General features: G+C 40.0%; 1 protein-coding gene across 1 annotated transcript in view; it reads left to right on the top strand.

Moving 5' to 3' along the window:
- Window positions 1–17,643, top strand: part of ACVR1C (activin A receptor type 1C) — an 81,383-nt gene that overhangs the window by 47,583 nt on the left and 16,157 nt on the right. The window contains exons 3-4 of the mRNA XM_008138670.3: window positions 8,280–8,519; window positions 13,959–14,189. Coding sequence (XP_008136892.1) covers window positions 8,280–8,519; window positions 13,959–14,189 — 471 coding nt within the window. The remainder of the gene's footprint in view (window positions 1–8,279; window positions 8,520–13,958; window positions 14,190–17,643) is intronic.

Raw genomic sequence — 17,643 nt, 5'->3', positions numbered from 1 at the left:
TTGTACAAACTCATCCAAAACATAGACAAAGAGGAAACACTCCTTAACTCATCTTATGCATATCCTTGATATAAAAACCCACCAAAGACATGAAAAAAGAAATTATAACACATTCTCATTTATGAACATGTACATAAATATCCCAATTTCGACATGGAACCATATAGGAAAAGGGGTTCTGGGAAACACAGTACAAGGATGAGGAAATGAGTATTCTCTATATCAGGATAATGGTTACTCTTGGGGAAGGGATAAAGTTGTGATCATGTGAGAGTAAGGGGACTGGGGGATTGGGAGTTTATAATTATTTCTATACCCAACCTATCTACATATTGTATGTACTGTTTTGTATATTTATTACATTTCACAACAAAAGAACAAAACATAATTTTAAAGTAATTTTTGAATATAGTAACTTTATGGAAGTTACACATTCTATTAACATCTGGAGTTGGTATTGAGAGCTATCTGGCTAAGGACGTTATTTAACCCTTTTCTTATAAATTCTTATACTGACTTGTTTTGTTGCACGTATGTTCTTTTTCTAATGAAAAAAAAATCTAATGGATGGATCAGAGTTTACTATGACTATAAATAAGTATTTCAAGGTATCTAGTTTCTTTCAATACCCATTTAGCCCAGAGCCTAGACTTTTAGTTGGTTGTGTGGCTGTCCACCTAACAGACAGTATTTTCAGCTACCCATAAGGTAAGTGTGGCCATATGACTGAGTTCTGGCTAATGAGATGAGTGGCGTGTTTTGGGGGACTTCTGAGAAGACTCCAAAACAGAACTGGCACATTGCCATGCCATCCTCCGTCACACTGTCTGGAAGTAAAGGATGGGGTTTTAGCAGCTGCCCCGGACCATGGGGATAATGGCTACACCACAGGGATGGCAACAAGGGAGATGCAAGGAGCCTGGCTGAACACTTCATGGAGCCACGTTCTAACATCGGACGACCCATCTTCCAGTTCCTTTTACATGAAAGAGAAGAGAAAACTTCTATTTGGTTTCCTTTGTTATTTGTAGCAAACCCAGTTCTAATGAACACGGAAACAGCAAAATAGGTCATCCAGAATTTTATCTACTTATTATATCTGGCCCACAGACAAGTTTTGTGTGATCTACACAATTTATGGACAATAAAAGTGAATTTTTTTATAACGTTAAAAGGTAAGAGTATTAATATGAAAATCCTAATGTGTGATTTTTCATGAAAAATCAGGAGGTCTGGCATCCTCGATGTCTTTCTCTTCTTATCAGTTGCCTGAAGCTGAAGAGACTGACCCTTCCTTATTGGGCATGGGCTTTCCCTCTTCATTCATTCATTCATTCATTCATTCATTCAATATGTATAGCCAATACATATTGAAGTTGGTTATTTATAGGATTCATTTTGATAGGAATTACTATTTAGTTCATGCTTGCACTAATTACTACCCTTCATATGGAAATAGACTATTCAACAAAAACAGTCAAGTCCCTGGCATCATTTCTGTTCCCAAAACACAGTGCTTAGAAGGCTAAGTTTAATAATAATTTCTGATGTTTCCTTTCAGATTTCAATAGACTATTTTAATAAAGCTATTATATTTTTGACTAACTCAAATAATTAGTTTCAATAAAGAAAATACATGCACAACATTAAAACATAGGTGCTTTATTAACCTCAGAACAATTTCCACCTTCCTGTTCTGTTCTTAGTGTGTAAAGAGAAAAAGAAAACTGATTATTTGTATCAGTTAAGAGTATGTGAACTATGCATATTGATTAGGTACATGTCTAAATGAGACTTCCAATATAAACCAAACTGAAGGAAGATAAACTGCCAAAACATTAGAATTTAATTTATCAAAAATTATTAATTTTAAAGCATGTTATAATTATAAAAAATCCAACATTTAGATAGTGAGTAATATTCTTTTGGGAGTTTAAAAGTCTTATTTGCATTTCTTTACAAATTCATGGTTGTCTCTTTTATGGTTTTTTACTTTAAACATACATTCATTGATCTAGTCAGTGTAAGGTGACATCCACAGGCTGAGAAATGCTCATGGGACCCCTTGTGGACTTGTTCTGCTATCACATGAACAATCCATTTATAGCACATTCTCTGAGAATTCAGTGCACACCTGGCAGGTGTGCCAGATGTTTCCCCCCTACCCCCATAAAATGAGAGATGCTATGAATTTTATATTTTGGAAAGTGCTGTGAAATACAAGAATACAAAGAAGTCGAACTTGTGCTTTGAAAGTTTAATGTAGGAAGATAGGAAGCATTTCTTGTCTCCAGAAACAAGTATACTGATTTCAGTTATGCAATTTTGTTCATAGGGATGTGATGGGACATTGAAAGTAAAATTTATAACCAATGCTAAATTTAGGATTTTGCATTATGTAAGCCCCTACTCTCTCAGTTCTAGAAATACTATTACCTATTTACTCAACTATCATTTTGGGTGATTGAACTAGGTCACAATATGATTATCTTACATCAGTCTTGTCTAAGTGAACAAGCTGCTCTGTGTGAATGTGTTACCTGTGGGAGAAATGATATTAGCATGAACTTTAGGACAGAAAACTAACTTTTCCTTTGTCGTCAATATTTTAATGTGCCTTCTCTGAACAAGGCTCTCTGCTGTGAGCTGGGGAGACAGATATACAACTATGGGTTGGGGCTCCAAAGGAAGTTTTCTTTTTCCCATGTAGAAGGTTGGCTTGAGGAAAAACTAAAATATTCTTCTAGTAATTACTATCTAATGTCTTCACAGAGGATATGCGTTTTGATGACAGATTAAGAAATGAATCTCTGGGTCCATGCCCTGAAATTAAGAAAAGCGGTAGGGTCCATTTAAATTCTCTTTTCCTATGTTTTATTAATCTCACTTCTGCTTGAGTCAAACTTTTTTCATATCCCTTGTGCCAAAGACTATATTCTTCAGTCTAACATTTCTATTTCCTTAAAATATAAAAATATTATTATACTTACGTTCAGATGCTAGTGGATGAAAGAAGATTGGAAGCTTCTCAGTGTTCCTCACATACTCCCAGAAAATCAGCGGCATAAGAACTGTTCAGGAAATCTTTTTATGTGTGGTGTTCCCTGCCTGCCATACACTCATTAGATCAGGCCAGATGAAGACAGTATATGCTTTCCATTTATAGACTGAGCACTGGCCAACAAAATGGTCTGTCAATGGCTCATCTGATACAGTTCAAAGGCAGAAATAATTCTCATGTTATTTCTATCACTGTCATGGGTCAGTGATAGAAATATTTTATAAACTCTAAAATAAAATATTTTATAATCTTTGATGCTGTTCAGTACTTGAGGTCCATGTTAATGAAAACCAACCTGTTTGACATGATTATTCTTGCTCTGAGAAAAAGGGAGACCATTTGCTCTTCTTTATAGTGGAGCATGTTGGAGGGATCTAACTGAAATAACTTCTAACTGGATTATACCTGATGACATTTATAAGGGTAACTATGAGGACACAGGAGGCTAGGACAGGCTCAGGGTGTAGAGGGGCTGCCTGCCATAAGCGAGTATAGAATTGCATGGGGATGTTAGATAAATAAAACTAGTGTTTGTGCTTCAAAAACCTGTACTCAGAAAACTACAAGACACTGGAAAAAAGAAGTAGAGGAAAATACAAACAAATGGAAGAATATACTGTGTTTATGAATCAGTAGAATTAACATCATTAAAATGTCCATACTACCCAAAGCAATCTATAAGTTCAATGCAATCTCTAATAAAATACCAACAACATATTTTACTATGCTGTACACCTGAAACTAATATAATATTGCATGTCAACTATATTTTAATTAGAAAGATCTATACACTCCAGAATTAAAATTAGACATGAAAACAAAAAACAATAAGGTGTTTGTGGCTTAGTTCCTAGACTCATTAGTTACATATTCTTTTATATTGGACTGATTCATCATGAATGGAACTCTTCATGATGATTTTCTCCCACCTCCTTTGATCTTACATAAACTTTCCTCTATATTTTTACTTGCGAAGTTGCTTTGGAATTGTCCCCTAGCTGGATCATGTATTCATTACTAGAATCTAAATGCCACGAGGGTGTGGATGGTGCCCACCTTCTCTGGCATCCCCCTTAGAGAGTTGTCCTCAGTGCAACATTATACAAGTCAATCCCTCTGGATCCAGTCTTTGAACCAATTTAGTAAAGCAACAAGAAACCAATTAGAAATGTATTTTCATTACCATCAAGCAAATGTTTGAAATGATGGTACCCACATAAAGATGCTTTAATTTAATTTAATTTTTTATTTTATTTTATAAATATATTTTTATTGATTTTTTTTACAGAGAGGAAGGGGAGGGACAGAGAGTTAGAAACATCAATAAGAGAGAATCATCAATCAGCTGCTTCCTGCACACCACCCACTGGGGATGTGCCCACAACCAAGGTACATGCCCTTGACCGGAATCAAACCTGTGACCCTTCAGTCCGCAGGCCAATGCTCTATCCACTGAGCCAAACCGGATAGGGCAAGATGCTTTAAAATGGCAGGTTAAAAGATGGTCATCATGAGGTAGATTTCCCTTTGCTTAGTGTGTCACTATTTTTTTGAGGAATAAAATTATAAATTATTCATTTGTTACTACTCCCTTTCTCTGCATTGTCTTGGTTTAATGCATGTGGAACTTACATAAGGGAGATATTTGTGGGCTAGGCTCTGACTCATGTAGACTAGTGCTTTCCTCTCCTTTGCTCCCCATCCTCTTCTATTTAATTACTAGGGAGTGAAGTAACTTTAATTACCAATGCAGCATTTCCCAGACCTCACTTTTGGGATTAACATATCCCTCCCTATGGGGAATGCATATCAACTGACAATCTCAAAAATTGGGAATGATCAAATAATGCGTGTTCTCTTATGATAAAAAAATGTAAAACCTGCTCGAAAAATTAATATGCTAACCAGAGGTAACTTATCAAAATGTCTTCTTAACTGCACCATTGTCTCCTTCTACCATGACTCATGGGGTGTAGACTACAGTTTTTCTTCATTTATCTCCTATGAAGATGACAATCAACATGTGACTTAGAAGACGGTTTTACAAATGTTTGCTTTAAAAATTGCTCAGTGTTTCAGGAGGTGTTTCTGGATGGTGTTGCTAGCGTTGTTCTAGCTGAGTAATCTTTTTCCTTACTAACTTGTATCAGTAAATTCATTCACACAAAAAAGAAACATTGCCCTTGTGTAATAAACATTCCTGAAAGCAGTAGCCTTCTCTAGAGCATGATTCTATTTTCAGGGTTGCTGACCTTTTGCTTCCTTATTGGTTGCCATAGTGATCTGAGCAATGCCTCTATTCAAATGAGGGAATCAATAAGCTTTTTAACTGTAATGTTTATATTGTTAGTTCCTAATAACATATATCAAAATAAAATTTACCCATATAAATGTATCCAATAATGGAATTTTATTTAAAAAATGTTTAAATAGATGTTTATGTAAATTGCAAGTGATCGAGTATATTCTGTGGCTTTCTTAGAATACTTTTGTGAGCACATAAAAATATAGATAAAACTTGAAATGTAAATTTGAAAGATCCATGTGAAATGCTTAATAATGCTTTTATAAGCAAACTTCAGAAGTTGCAAGTGCCATGGTTAATGATTCTAATGCAAAGTCAAGTTAGAAAACTCTTACACTTTGTCATAAGAACACTCAAGGCCAAGCTCTCCCCATATGCGCCTGTACAACTTCTAATGATTTCACAGGAATCCTGAAACACTCAGGAGAAGGCAAGTTGGTGATCTGCCAAAATGCAGGAGGCAAAGTAGAAGAGCATGAGTTATGTTTGTTTCCAAAGTTCACTTAACAGCTTTAAATCTTTTACTCATTGGTTGTAGCTAGACTACTATTTTTAGGATTATAATGAAACTTCTATGAACACAATTTTGAGGATTTTTATTATTTTTCCTTTAGAATTAAATAATAATTGTTTTTAAATTATATTAATATATTCTGGTTGCAGTTGTAAGTAAAATGTAATTACATTTAACATAACTCCATGGTTGTCAGTTGCAAAGAAGGAAGTCTGAGGAGTGACTTAATTCACAAGGTCCATTATCACTGTAATTTGTCTAGACTCTAAGGTGCAGGTGTTATGCTATTAATTCGATGTCTCATATCTATCTAACCCTCTCACTGGCCTATGCGGAGCAATTGGAGGGGTGTTGGGGGAGGATGCAGTTTGCTCAAGGCACAATAGACACATATAACCTGCTTCTCTCTCTCCAAAGCCTGCATTTTTTTCTTCTCCTTGATGTTCGAGAACCGAAAATTAGGTTAAGACTCCAGAATTATGTATCCCTATTCTATTAAATATACCCTAAGGTTTATTGAAAACAAAAACCAACATCCCCTGCTGCTAGGACTAGAGGATAAAATTAAATTGATGCTGAGGCTGTCTGCAGTGCGTGAAAAAAACGAACTACGTGCTTATTTCAAGTGTCAAAATAACTTCTTTGAAAAACACAGGCAATATCTGACATCATAGACTTTTCATGTATCACTGTTTTTTTCTAAATTAAAAAGATTTCTTAGATATAGGACGAACTTTTAAAAAAATTGGCTATATGTATTTTAAAATTAAAGTGCCAAATTTAATTATATCCCCCGATGTTCTGTGGTTTCCACTAACATATTTATTTTTCTGAAATGAAAAATCGTATCCTTTACTTAACAAAGGTACAAAACTAGTAAAACTTTCAGTGACTCTGCTATTCAAGATCCAGTTATTGACCATCTACCATGGTAAACATGGGGCGTCGTTGGGAACAAAGCAGGCGAAGTTCTTCCTTTGATGAAGCGCATGCTCTGTGGAGGAAATCAGATGATAGATAAATGAAGATACGATGTGCCAGGTGGCAGTAAGATCCAGGAATTAAAATAAAACAGGAAAAGAGTATAGAGAGTGAATGGGGAATGAGAAGGAAGGACTATTTTAGATAGGGTTGTCAGCCAAGACCATCATTTCCTGCCAGGATTATTTCATTAGGTTTCTAATTTGTCTCTTCTTGTGCTCCTAGTGACTTCACCTAGCAGCCACACAGAATATTAAGTTGGATCGTATTTCACTTGCCTGCTCAAAATCCTGCAAGAGCTTCTACTTAGAATACAATTCCCAGTCCTTTTAGCCTGGAAGACCCCACATGCCCTTCCTCTCTTTTTCTTCCCTGGCCCCATTTCTTCCTGTCTGTCTCCTGGTCTACCTCACTCGAGGCCTAGGTTGTCCTGACCACACCAGTAGGTCTCTGTCTCAGAGCACCTTACTCTTGCTGTCCCTCTGACGGAACACACTTCCCTGAGACACCTTCCGTGGTAGCTCCCGGACACCTGCCAGAGCAGCCTTCTAGGACCACTCTAGCTAAAGTAGCGTTGGCCATCACTCTGTCTCTTTCTTCTGCTTCCTTTTTCTTCATAGCACTTATCTCCTCTTGCTGGATGTGTGGAACATAAGTGTCACAAGAGCAAGGATTTGGTCTCTCTCACCACTGTATCTCCGCACCTGGAATGGTGGCAACATATTATTGCAGGAGCTCAGTAATTACTTGGGGCATGAATGAATCTGAATGAGTGTGCTCTAAGAATGGGCTGCTGAAAAATGGGGAGAAAATAGGAGAAAAATGTCAAATGCTTAGAGGTTTTAAAAAGGATTCCTGCCCTGGCCGGTTTGGTTCAGTGGATAGAGCATTGGCCTGAGGACTGAAGGGTCCCAGATTATTTCTGATCAAGGGCATATACCTCGATCCCTGGCCCTAGTTGGGGCATGTGTGTGAGCCAACCAATCGATATGTTTCTCTCACATTGATGTTTCTCTCTGTCTCTTTCCCTCTCTTCCACTCTCTCTAAAAATCAATGGAAAAATAGTCTTGGGTGAGGATTAACATAAATAAATAAATAAGGAAAGAAAGAAAGAAAGAAAGAAAGAAAGAAAGAAAGAAAGAAAGAAAGAAAGAAAGAAAGAAAGGATCCCCTGTGTGAGCGCTTTCCATGGTCCTCATTCTGTCTCCATTGGCACCTGGCATAGCCATTCCTAGCTGCAGCCTGACCTCAGCCTCCTTTCCCATCCTTGTTTACAACACAGCGAGCCTTTGCCAACTGTCATCAGTGTACACTGTGTAGCTGCACATTATAGATGTGAAATGTTGGTGATCACATTTCCAATTTCTAAAATATTTTAAATGGGTTGATTGATGGTCATGTTTTTTTTAAACTGCAGCCTCACCAAATGCCCCCAAAATCGGACCCATGGAGCTGACTGTTGTTATTACTGTGCCAGTGTGCCTGCTGTCCGTGGCGGCAGTGCTGAGCATCTGGGCATGCCAAGGTCGACAGTGCAGCAACAGGAAGAAAAAGAGGCAGAATGTGGAGGAGCCCCTCTCTGAATGCAACCTGGTAAATGCTGGGAAAACTCTGAAAGATCTGATTTACGATGTGACCGCCTCTGGATCCGGATCTGGTATGTGCCCATGGTCCATTTTTTAAGTAAGGGAACTTATTTAAATACTAGAGGCCTTGTACATGGATTTGTGCACTGGTGGGGTCCCTCAGCCTGGCCTGCGCTCTCTTGCAATCCGGGACCCTTTGGGGGATGTTGGACTGCCGGTTTCGGCCCGATCCCTGCAGGTCACCTGGGGGATCGGGCCAAAACCGGCAATCCAACATCCCCCAAGGGATGTAGTAGTGCGAAAAGCAGCAGGCGGCCAGGGAGGAGCCTGAGCCTGGGCCAGGTACCATGCCACTCCCACTCATCCCGGCCCCACTGCACCTGCCGCTGCCACTCGCCACTCGCCACTTGATAGCACTGTTGCAGAGGTGGGAGAGGCTCGCGGCCGCTGCAGCTGCACTTGCCAGCCATGAGCCCAGCATCTGGTGTCTGTCCATCAGCTGAGTGGTGTTTCCGCTGTGGGAGCACACTGACCACCAGGGGCAGCACCTGTGTTGAGCGTCTGCCCCCTGGTGGTCAGTGCACATCATAGCGACCAGTCAACCGGTCGTTCAGTTGTTTGGTCATTTGGTCACTTAGGTTTATATATATATAGATAAATAAAAACAGCCCTAGCCAGGTGGCTCAGTTGGTGGGAGCATTGTCCTATATTAGTACACCAAAAAGTTGTAGGTTTGATCCTCAGCTGGGGTGTGTATGGGAGGCAACTGATAAATGTTTCTCTCTTCCTTCTTCTCTAAGATAAATAAAAACATATTTTTGGGTGAGGATTAAAAAGTAAAGAAAGCAGTAAAAACATTTTTTAACAAAAAGGGCCCCAATATGAATTCTATCATTTCAAATGCTTGATCTGGTACATACTAAGTTCTGACATAAAAGTTTATTTTAGGATTAGAAGAAGAGAAAAAACCATCATGGCCTAAAGAATTAAGTCCTTCCCGTTGGCTTTTGAGGCTTTAGGTATTCAGATTCTTACTCTGACAGTCCTTCAGAATTCCTGAAGCATGAAAGAGTCTCTCTGCTCTCCCCTCTCCATTATGATGAGGAGGAAAAATTGTTGCTCTCCTGGTAATGGTTCCTGTGCACAAAGGAGTTACTGTATCTAAGGAGCTGAGTTCTGAGCAAGAGAACTCAGTTATGCAAAGTAATGTACTTAGAGCACCTTCGCTTGTGGTTATGAAGGTCTTCCGAATCTGTAGGTACCCCTGGGATGTGTGGGTGAAGGTCCCAGAGAGCTGACCTGAAATTAAAATCAAGAATATGTTCTTAAAGCACAGAAATGAAAGATGAAAGGGAAGAGCAGAGCATTGGTGTGCTGGCCTTTGCTGCTGAGGTTGTATGTTAATTCTCTTCCTCTTCAGTGGAACTCCAGGACCTGCTGACACAACTCAAGTACAGGGCTGCGTTCTGGCCTAAATGAGCCTTTCTCGTAGCACAAAGCGTCTGAGGGCTTTGTGGGTTTCTGGTGATAGAGCAGAGTTTCCCCTGTGATAACAAACTCCCTAAGGGGCAGCAGGCTCCCTGCTCTCACGTACGCGTCCGGAAATCCTGTCAGCATGCGGTGTTGCCGAAATGTGGACTAGGGCAAGGCTAGGTGAGCCACATCAGATGCCCCTGCATCCCCCCTTGCTTTGGGAGGATTATTAAGGATGATGACCCCAAACATATTTCAAGGAGCACACAGACAGGCACAATTAATAGGGGTTAACCACAGAGGGGCGCCGGCATCTGTATGAGCATCATATGTGATATGATATAGCTATGGACTCACCACCGAGTCCAGAAAAGGGAGGCCCGATCATGTCACCCAGGGAGCCCAGGTAGTTGGCTGCTTCTGGGGCAAGATTGCCTGCTCTCTCACTGACCAACATCTCAGCACTTGCACCCTCACTGCCCAAATTAGGTGGCATGTGTCCAGGGGAGGAGCGTTGGCAAAGTGTCTCCAAACTACAAAGTTTATAAAACTGAAATCCAAATTAAATTATTGGCTAGAAAGATGGTATTCTTTCTTTAAAAGTAAAACTTGTTCAGTTCACTACTTTTTTTCTTCCTTGAGTATTACATTTTGGGGCCCATTGTGCCCTAATATTTTGAGCGCTGGCAACAATGTAGGCACAGAATATGTGCACAGAGAGCTCTGATGTGTGCCAAGTTCCTTGAAACCTTAAATAATTTCTTCATGAGGTTCAAGTGATTAAAAAACCATCTACTTAATTACCACCCAGACATTTCAGTTCACCCGTGTTAGGTTGAATGTGTATTTTGGAGCAACTCTTTGAATATGTTTAATATGACCAAGGATTTTCCTTTTAAATAAACGTTCTAGAGATTTTTATAACTGGAGACTGTATATTTAATTTAACAAAGTAGTCATGAGCCAGGGCATAAAATGAAAAATTCACATTAAGTTTTTTTGCTCCTTCTGGGCGTCTTCAAACCCGAGTCTGGATTTATTGACTGCTGAACTCTCCTCTTTAGATTATCCTAAAGAGAAAGCTGTAAATGTACCCATGCATGGGTGACTTTTGTAATGCACAATTCGAAAGAGCTTTAGGCACTTTTCCCCTAAGCCAGCTGCATATACGTCCTTGGCAGTGACCGCTGGCTGACGTAAGCGGCCGCAGCTCTGCCTTTCATAAGCAGAGCTGGTTTGTCTGCAGCAAGGCTTCTGCCACAAAAGCTCCCCCCGCTGCTGAGGGGATCGGGCAGTTCTGCTTCTCCTCTGCTTCTCTCAATTGTCCGGTGACCTTAAACGAGAGGCCGCTTTGTCAAATGTTGAGAAACAAAAACTTGTGAAGCTTATTATCCTTGACCTGGTCAGGGACCGATTTCAAGGAGATGTAGTGCCCGCGAGAGAGGGACATGGACCGCCGTGTTCCTGGGCTGTCTTTGAGAGCGGCCAGTGTCTCAGTGGCTTCTAAGAGACTGGATAGGCTGCTGCACTTCTGACGGACGGTGACAGGAAGGTGCCGTTCCATCAGACAGGCATCCGCTCCTACAACCGCCATGAAAAAGAATAAAATGAACCAGGAGGAGAAGCAACGTCCATGTATCTTCAAATGAAATCTCTAAGTGTATAACCCAAGCATTAGATTATCTTGGGGGGCTGCTTTGAGTGATACCGAGGCAACTTTCATTGAGTTTTACAGTCTCAACTTAATTGCTGTGCTGAGTACCTTAAGGCCATGTCTTACTTTGTCCCTGGTGTGTGGCACTGATTGGGTGCTTGATCCATTTTCAGTTTGAAAGCATTGGCTTATCTAGTTCTCGAGCCAAATATTGTTGCGTTGTTGTTGGTAACGATGGTTAGTGGTGATGTTTTTGTGAGTGTGTGGGTGCATGTCGGGGAAGGGAGGAGAGAGACTGAGGTTGAGATTTGGCTTAATAATTGTTAGTACAACTTTTATTGTGTGTGGTCAAGTGGTAAATCTGACTGTAGCCTACACAAATAGCCGGTATAGTTTGCTGCTAGAAATCTTCCCAGCAGGGGAGAAATGCATCATATCCACTAAATGGTGAGAGAGCAAGAGTCTGGACTGAAGACCAGTGTTTTAGTTGTAGATCTGCCTCCCCACTAACAGCTTATTCCTGGGCCACTTCGTGATTACTGCGGCCCCCAATTTTTTCTTCCCTAAAATGATAAAGTTGAACCAGATGATCTAAGAAGAACTTTATGGCTGTGGGGCTTTGTGACTAATTGTTGAGACCCATAATAGCAAACTTACAGTCTGTGCTTATTTAGCCATAGTGGGTGGTTCTCATGAGGATGAGAACATGTGAATACACCTTGGCTTATCTCAGGAGCAGAGGCGAGTCCTCCGGAGCTTGCACAGTTGTTGCTCTGAGGGTTTCCCCGCTATCAAGTACAGTGACAACAACTACACATGACTTTCCAGAATACATTCTACTGTGACCTCTTTATCTGTTTTCCTCTAATTGTAAGAGTCATATATACCCACTGTAGAAAATGTACAATATTAGAAAGAAGCTTATCACAGTTCACTTTGATGCCACTAAATAGAAGTAGCATTTAGTATATTTCCTATTTCAGTCTTTTCTCTGTGCATATTTTGAATAGCTAGGTACACTTACTTAAGTGGATAGGATTTACTGTGCTATTTTATTTAACACAGCAAAAGCATTTAACCAAATCATTAGGACATACCTCTTCATAAGCAGCATCATTATTATTGGCTCTGAGTAATTTGACATAAGACATAATATTAAGGACTAACTATTATTGAGTATGTAATATGCTAGATACTGTGCTAAGAGCTTAACATGCTTGCTAATTCTCATAGTATCCCTATGAGATAAGGGATACTATTATCTCCTGTTTTTCAGTCAAGGAAGCCAAAGCTTAGAGAAGTTCAATAACTTGCCCATGGTTATCATGTGGCACAGCTGAAATGTGAAACCAGGTTTTTCTTATTTGTGCTCTTAATCTCTGCACTATCTATAATAATAAAAGCATAACATGCTAATTAGACCAGATAGCCAAACGACCTTACAGATGTCATTACAGACATCCTTCCAGACAAAGCCGCTGTGGCAGGGGCTGAGGCAGAGGCAGTTAGGGGTGATCAGGCAGGCAGGCAGAGTGGTTAGGGGTGATCAGACAGGCAGGCAGGCGAGCTGTTAGGGGCCAGTGGTCCCAGATTGCGAGAGGGTGCAGGCTGGGCTGAGGGGACGCTCCCCCTGCCCCCCTGTACATGAATTTCATGCACTGGGCCTCTAGCATTTAATAATTTTCTATTATTAGACACCTTTCCTTATTTTTCCTATAAATAATAATATATTAAACATTTTGACAGAATTTTTGCAATTACATTGAATGTTTAGGATAGAATTATAGAGGTAGAGTTATTGATTCAAAGAATCTAAATATTTTACATGCACTTAGAATATATTTTCTTTGATGTTTTTTATTCTGCAGAAAATATCCAGTTGATATTTTCTATCATTGCATCTTGCTTTTAGATAACATGATTATCTTACTTGATTGTTGAATTTGATTCTTCACTTTTCAATTTTAATTTGGTTTAAAAAAATTCTCAAATAATTTTTCTGCATTCTCAGTTGTACTAGGCACCAATATGTTTTATTTTAAAAGCTAACAGCATTTCTTATACTTTTGTGTACTTAGTAATCTGACTGGCTTTAATGTACAAATCAGGGAATTCGGCAGCAATTCTAGAAAGATCAGACATCTGCAGCAGCAGGCTATGTCCCAGAAATTTGTATTTGTGAATATGAGAAGAGAATTTGGAATATTTTTTGAGCATGTTTGACATTAAAATTTTGGTATAAAGGTGCTTATTTCTTCAACATCAGTAAAATTATTAAAGTACTTAAATGTTGGCCTTTTTATGTGAAAATACCGGTCATTCTGACAGTTATTTTCTGGTACTTACTGTTATTCACCGTCCATCCCATCTTTTCTTCGGTTAGGGTTACCTCTGTTGGTTCAGAGAACAATTGCCAGGACGATTATCCTCCAGGAGATTGTAGGAAAAGGCCGATTTGGTGAGGTCTGGCATGGAAGATGGTGTGGGGAAGACGTGGCTGTGAAAATATTCTCCTCCAGAGATGAAAGATCCTGGTTTCGCGAGGCAGAAATTTATCAGACGGTGATGCTGAGACACGAGAATGTCCTTGGTTTCATTGCTGCTGACAACAAAGGTATTTTCAATGTAATTAGTTTCAGCAAAGAAAGTGTCATGTCTATTATCAGATGAGAATAAATCATATTTTTATTTTAATAAAGCCTACATAAAAGTCTAATTTCTTTATTGAGAAAAGAAAAGTCCTTTGTCTTCTCCATAGATACACATGCATAACCATCCAATAAAGCAGGGCAAAAGGCAAACCTGTCATATGAAATGGTGATGACACTATAGCCAGGTTGACATTTTAAATATTTGATGACTGGTGAACCTCCCAATCAGATCAGAAATTTCAACTGGAACAGAATCCTGGGAGAATCCTGCCATGCTGGATTTTTATCCCTGTGGTTGGTGGATCATGAAGAGATTTGGAGGCATCTTGGTGGGGGTTGGGGGTGGGGTGGGGGCTGCTTTGAGTGTCCAGGGAAAAGAAATGTCACTGGGAGTTTTCAATAGTAGCTCTTAACTAATCAGGACAGAAATATTTCAGTATTTCGATAATTGATACAAATATATCAATGGATGCTAGTTGAATGTTCACCTTTGCCAGGACTATAGTTTTCATCTGTGCAACAAGCTTAAACTCCAGGATACAAGCTTTCTGTGACCATTATGGGAATGGCAGCAAGTAAGACAATTTTAGTGAAATTTTCTATTACTGTATGAAAATCTATTTGAGTATGATTTATATCTTGACGTTTAACATTAACAACCCCAAACAGTATCACTTCTTGAGTTTTGTGGAACAAGACAAAGCATCAACTTTCTGGTATTTAAATAATGCTTATAAAGTATTGTATATACATCCCTGAGTAATCAGGGTCTGGATTTAAAGATTGTGGATTCCTATGCTCTCTTTTCTCTTTTTGCATAGCTTTTATTCATTTAACTGTGCATTAGTTTTCTTAAAGGGGAACAGGGAACAAAGGTGAGTGAATCTCCAGTCTATTGGTTTTTATTCAAATCAGTAATACATAAAGAACTTTGGGAGGTAGAAATTGTAACCTCTAGCTAAAAAAACAAACAAACAAATTATTTGTGAATATCAGGTACCTACCAATACCTACAAAAATTAAAAATCTATGATTATTTTTATATAATACTAGAGGCCTGGTGCATGGATTCTTACACGGCGGGGGTGGGGGGTCTCAGCCTGGCCTGTGCCCTCTTGCAATCCAGGACCCCTCTGGGGATGTCAGCTGGCCTGCAGGGATTGGGGCAAAAACAGCAGTCCGACATCCCCTGATGGATGTAGTAGTGCGCGAAGCAGCAGGCAGCCAGGGAGGAGCCCGAGCCCAGGCCAGGCGCTGCACCCCTCCTGCTCATCCTGGCCCCGCTGCACCTGCCGCTGCCACTCGGTAGCACTGTCTCAGAGGCGGGAGAGGCTCGTGCCGCCACAGCTGTGCTTGCCAGCTGTGAGCCTGACGTCTGGTGCCCCTTGGTCAGCTGAGCACATTGACCACCAGGGGGCAGCTTCTGCAATGAGTGTCTGCCCCCTGGTGGTCAGTGTGCATCATAGCGACTGGTCGTTCAGTCATTTGGCCGTTCATTCGCTTAGGCTTTTATATATATAGATAATCTGGATCATTAATTAATAATAAATTACATGGCAAAAGAGAAACTTAAGTTATTATGTATTTTGGCCATGATTATATTTGCTGATGATTTGTCTTATCTGATTTGCTAGAGAAAAATGGTGTAAAGCCAAGATGAGCTTTAAAGATTCTTCTAGGAAACTTATATGCATACTAGAGGCCCGATGCATGAAATTTGTGCAAGGGGCTTGGCCCTCGCAGCCGCGGTGGCTTGCCTCAGCCCTCACAGCCCCAGCTTCATCCAGAAGGTCGTCCGGAAGGATGTCCATAACGTCATTCGGCTGTCCAGTCTAATTAGCATATTATGCTTTTATTATTATAGATTATTATATATATGCATAGCCTCTGGGCACAGACAATAATGTGGTGAAGGCCTGGGAGGGGTGGGTGCCAGGTGGAGGAGGTCAATGGGAAAATAAACAAACAAAGAGGACATCTGTAATACTATGTTATATAATAAAAGCCTAATATGCTAAGTGTCTGGTGGTCTGGTCGGCCGTTCAACCAATCAAAGCATAATATGGTAATGATATGCTAAGGCTGCTCAACTGTTCGCTATGATGTGCACTGACCACCAGGGGGCAGACAGTCAACCAGTTGACCAGTTACTATAACATGTACTGACCACCAGGGGGCAGATGCTCCAACTGGTAGGTTAGCTTGCTGCTGGGGTCCAGCTGTGGAGCTCTCCCATAGTCCCTCCCCGGCTGGCCAACCTCCCACATCTCTCCCTGGCCCCGATCGTGCACTGGTGGGATCCCTCAGCCTGGCCTTTGCTCTCTCGCAATCTGGGACCTTTTGGGGGATGTCGGAGAGCTGGTTTCGGCCTGATCCCTCAGGCCAGGCGAGGGACCCCACTGGTGCATGAATTCATGCACTGGGCCTCTAGTCAACAATAAAAATAAATTAAAAAGAAATAAAAGATTCTTTCCAAATTCTTAACTACATATTCTTTGAAAATATATACAGCCTATTGAAAATGAAACATTTCTTGTTAAGCTGTTAAGAAATTCTTTTCCTTCCTAATGTTGAGTTAAACTACCTACTGGTTAGATTAATTAGATTGTGGTGAAAGCAGTAATGACTATAGTTATACGGATCATCTTGATGGGCTAATTTAATCATGACGTTTTTTGGATTATAAAACAAGAAAGATCATTTGCACAAGAAAGATCATTCTTGATTTTCTCTTCTTCAGTTACTGGTCTATCTCTGTCAATGGCTTCCTTGTCAGTAGCTTTGTGTCTGATTCTAAATGGTCTCTAACATCACTTTCATCATCATGCATTTTTGTATCTTTTGCAACACTTACAGTTTCACTTTTTAGTCAACTGTCTGACAAAGACATTGATGTGAGAAGGCAAAGATAGCCACTGGTGCTAAGCTGGGAGAGAGGTGTGAGTAAGGGTTAGTTTTATATAAGGTCAGTTTATTAGTAAACTTTATTATGTTATGTGTTTTTTGTTTGTTTGTTTTTAATTGATTTTTTAGAGAGAGGAAGAGAGAGGGATAGAGAGTTAGAAACATCTATGAGAGAGAAACATCGATCAGCTGCCTCTTGCACACCACCTACTGGGAATGTGCCCGCAACCAAGGTACATGCCCTTGACAGGAATCGAACCTGGGACCCTTGAGTCCGCAGGCCGACACACTATCCACTGAGCTAAACCGGTTTCGGCTTTTTTTTGTTTGTTTGTTTTTTATTGCTAGTAAGTGTTATCACTACCAGCTTTGGAAATTAAATGTTTGGATAAAGAGGAGGTCTTGTACTTAACACTAGGTAGAAAAAGTCCTTAGCAAATGTTTTTTATAGTTTTGTTTCTCTGAGCATCGGAACTGGTCAGGAGTGCCCAGAGCTATTGTAGACACTTGATC

This window comes from Eptesicus fuscus, chromosome 11 (assembly GCF_027574615.1).
Source record: "Eptesicus fuscus isolate TK198812 chromosome 11, DD_ASM_mEF_20220401, whole genome shotgun sequence".
In the NCBI taxonomy this organism is placed as follows: domain Eukaryota; kingdom Metazoa; phylum Chordata; class Mammalia; order Chiroptera; family Vespertilionidae; genus Eptesicus; species Eptesicus fuscus.
Note: the sequence above shows the minus strand (reverse complement) of the source record. Positions and strands in the feature narration are given on the sequence as shown.